Source organism: Stigmatopora nigra, chromosome 18 (assembly GCF_051989575.1).
Source record: "Stigmatopora nigra isolate UIUO_SnigA chromosome 18, RoL_Snig_1.1, whole genome shotgun sequence".
Lineage (NCBI taxonomy): Eukaryota > Metazoa > Chordata > Actinopteri > Syngnathiformes > Syngnathidae > Stigmatopora > Stigmatopora nigra.
In genome coordinates, this window is record NC_135525.1 from 1824288 (window position 1) to 1826787 (window position 2500).

General features: G+C 53.1%; 1 protein-coding gene across 1 annotated transcript; it reads left to right on the forward strand.

Annotated features, from left to right (window-relative positions):
- The first annotated feature begins 610 nt into the window (after positions 1-610).
- On the forward strand, positions 611-1266 carry LOC144211949 (uncharacterized). The gene is made up of 3 exons (XM_077739528.1): positions 611-619; positions 666-1025; positions 1120-1266. The coding sequence occupies exons 1-3, from the start codon at positions 611-613 to the stop codon at positions 1195-1197; spliced, it is 447 nt and encodes a 148-aa protein (XP_077595654.1). The 3' UTR covers positions 1198-1266.
- The last annotated feature ends 1234 nt before the right edge of the window (positions 1267-2500 follow it).

Here is a 2500-nt window from a genome sequence, read left to right on the forward strand (position 1 = left end):
TTCGCTCGCTCTCGCGCGCCCCGCTCGTTCGCTCTCGCGCGATCGCTCTTTCGCGCTCGTTCGCGCTCGTTCGCGCTCGTTCGCGCTCGTTTGCGCTCGTTCGCGTTCGTTCGCTCGCGCGCCCGCTCGTTCGCTGTCGCGCGCCCGTTGTTCGCTCTCGCGCGCCCGCTCGTTCGCGCTCGCTCGTTCGCTCTCTTTTGCTCTCTTTTGCTCTCTTTTGCTCTCTTTTGCTCTCTTTTGCTCTCTTTTGCTCTCTTTTGCTCTCTTTTGCTCTCTTTTGCTCTCTTGCGCCCTCTTGCGCTCTCAGCCGCCACCTCTTTCCGTCTCGTCTCACTTACGCCCTTCCTTTTCTTCTTCACAGGATACGGACAGTTTGATGGGGTGGTGGAATACAGTGAAACGTGAGTAATTGAAACTTAAATGTACAAGATGTTATTTTTTTCCATTTTGGAGCCAGCCAAGGCAAGATTAGAGTCGGTAATTGGCAGATGTTCAGTCCATTTTTAACCGAGAGGGCCGGCCTGCCGGTCTTGTCTGGGACGTTTACCATTAAAAGGCTTTCGGTTTATAAGTGATAGATGGCACTTTTTTCCCCATTTTGTCATCCAGAATGAGAAGAGTTATCGTCAGACGAAGAATCTAAAGAGCAGGACGATTCCCGGTAGGCGTGCCAGGAGGCCGTCTATCCGTCTGTTTTCCAGGGAAGTTGGAACGGATATCTCCCCCCTCCCCACAGGTCCTTTGCCACTTTGGCCAACAAGGTGAACCGAGGCCTGCCTGTCTTCAACAAGGTATTCACCGGGCGCGCCGAGGTCCTCTGGCAGCACGTGGTGAAGCTCCACGCCCTGGCCGGCCACCTGGCCACCTTCCACCAGAAGGCCAAAGTAGCCGGCGTGACGGCCATCGCCGGCCTGGCCCTGGCGCCCTTCACCTTTGGGGCCTCGCGCATCGCCACGGCCGGAGGGGTCAGATCGGCTTCCGCCAGCATCTCGGACAACGTCAATAACATCCAGGAGCGCAAGAAGGTGAGCGCCTAGTTTGGGATAACACGTTCTTACCCTATACTACTTTACAGTTTCTTCTGCAGACCCTTAATAAATGCCACATCCACTTCTGCAGACCCTTAATGCCACATTTGGACATCAACGCAAGTCGTCTCAAGATGTCGTCTCGTGTAAGTTTCTTCTAATTGATTAATGTTTTTCTGTTTAGTGTATTCTGGCACTTTTAATTGACTATAACCATAACCCTGAAACTAGTTTATTCGTAGGCGTGATTGATGACATAACCCGCAATTGGTCTTTAAACCCAAAATGCCTCCCATACTCTTTGATTTAAAAAGTATTTCCCATTAATATGGTCTCTTCCTGCCATCTTGTGGCTGTTTTGAAAAAGTTCACCATACAATTATTTTCCCGACATAAAACTCAGCCATCCTCTTTGATTTGAAAATTACTTCCCAGTAATATGATCTCTTGCTGCCATCTTGTGGCCGTTTGGACAAAGTGCACCCTGCAATTATTTTTTTTCCGACCCAAAAACCCTGCAATACTGTCCAGTAATATGGCGCCCCAAAAGAGGTGACCCCCCCCACCCCCCATCACACACACACACACACACACACAGTCGGTCATTAAAAGGCTTTCGGTTTATATGTGATAGATGGCACTTTTTTCCCCATTTTGTCATCCAGAGTGGGACGAGTTGTTGTCAGACGAAGAATCTAAAGAGCAGGACGATTCCCGGTAGGCGTGCCAGGAGGCCGTCTAGCCGTCTGTTTTCCAGGGAAGTTGGAACCGACATCTCCCCCCTCCCCACAGGTCCTTTGCCACTTTGGCCAACAAGGTGAACCGAGGCCTGCCTGTCTTCAACAAGGTATTCACCGGGCGCGCCGAGGTCCGACGTGGTGAAGCTCCACGCCCTGGCCGTCCACCTGGCCACCTTCCACCAGAAGGCCAAAGTAGCCGGCGTGCCGGCCATCGCCGGCCTGGCCCTGGCGCCCTTCACCTTTGGGGCCTCGATCATCGCCACGGCCGGAGGGATCAGATCGGCTTCCGCCAGCATCTCGGACAACGTCAATACCTTCTCCTCCCCCAGACCGCCTCCCTTCTCCTCCCCCGACCGCGCCCTTTCTCCTCCCCCCGACCGCTGCCCCCCCCTCTCCCTCCTCTTCCCCCCCTCTCCCTCCTCTTCCCCCCTCTTCCCCCCCTCTCCCTCCTCTTCCCCCCCTCTCCCTCCTCTTCCCATCTCCCTCCTCTTCCCCTCCCTCTCCCTCTTCTTCTTCTTCCTCCTACTCCTCTTCTTCCTCCTCCTCCTCTTCTTCTTCCTCCTCCTCTTCTTCTTCCTCTTCTTCCTCTTCTTCCTCTTCCTTCTTCCCTCTTCCCTCTTCCCTCTTCTTCTTTCTCTTCTTCTTCCTCTTCTTCTTTCTCTTCTTCTTTCTCTTCTTCTTCCTCTTCTTCTTCCTCTTCTTCTTTCTTCTTTCTTCTTCCTCTTCTTTCTT

What these genes read in the sequence shown, in the direction of transcription:
- LOC144211949 (XM_077739528.1), top strand. An exon ending in ACATCCAGGAGCGCAAGAAG is followed by an intron (nt 1,026 to 1,119) that starts GTGAGCGCCTAG and finishes CCACTTCTGCAG; the next exon opens with ACCCTTAATGCCACATTTGG.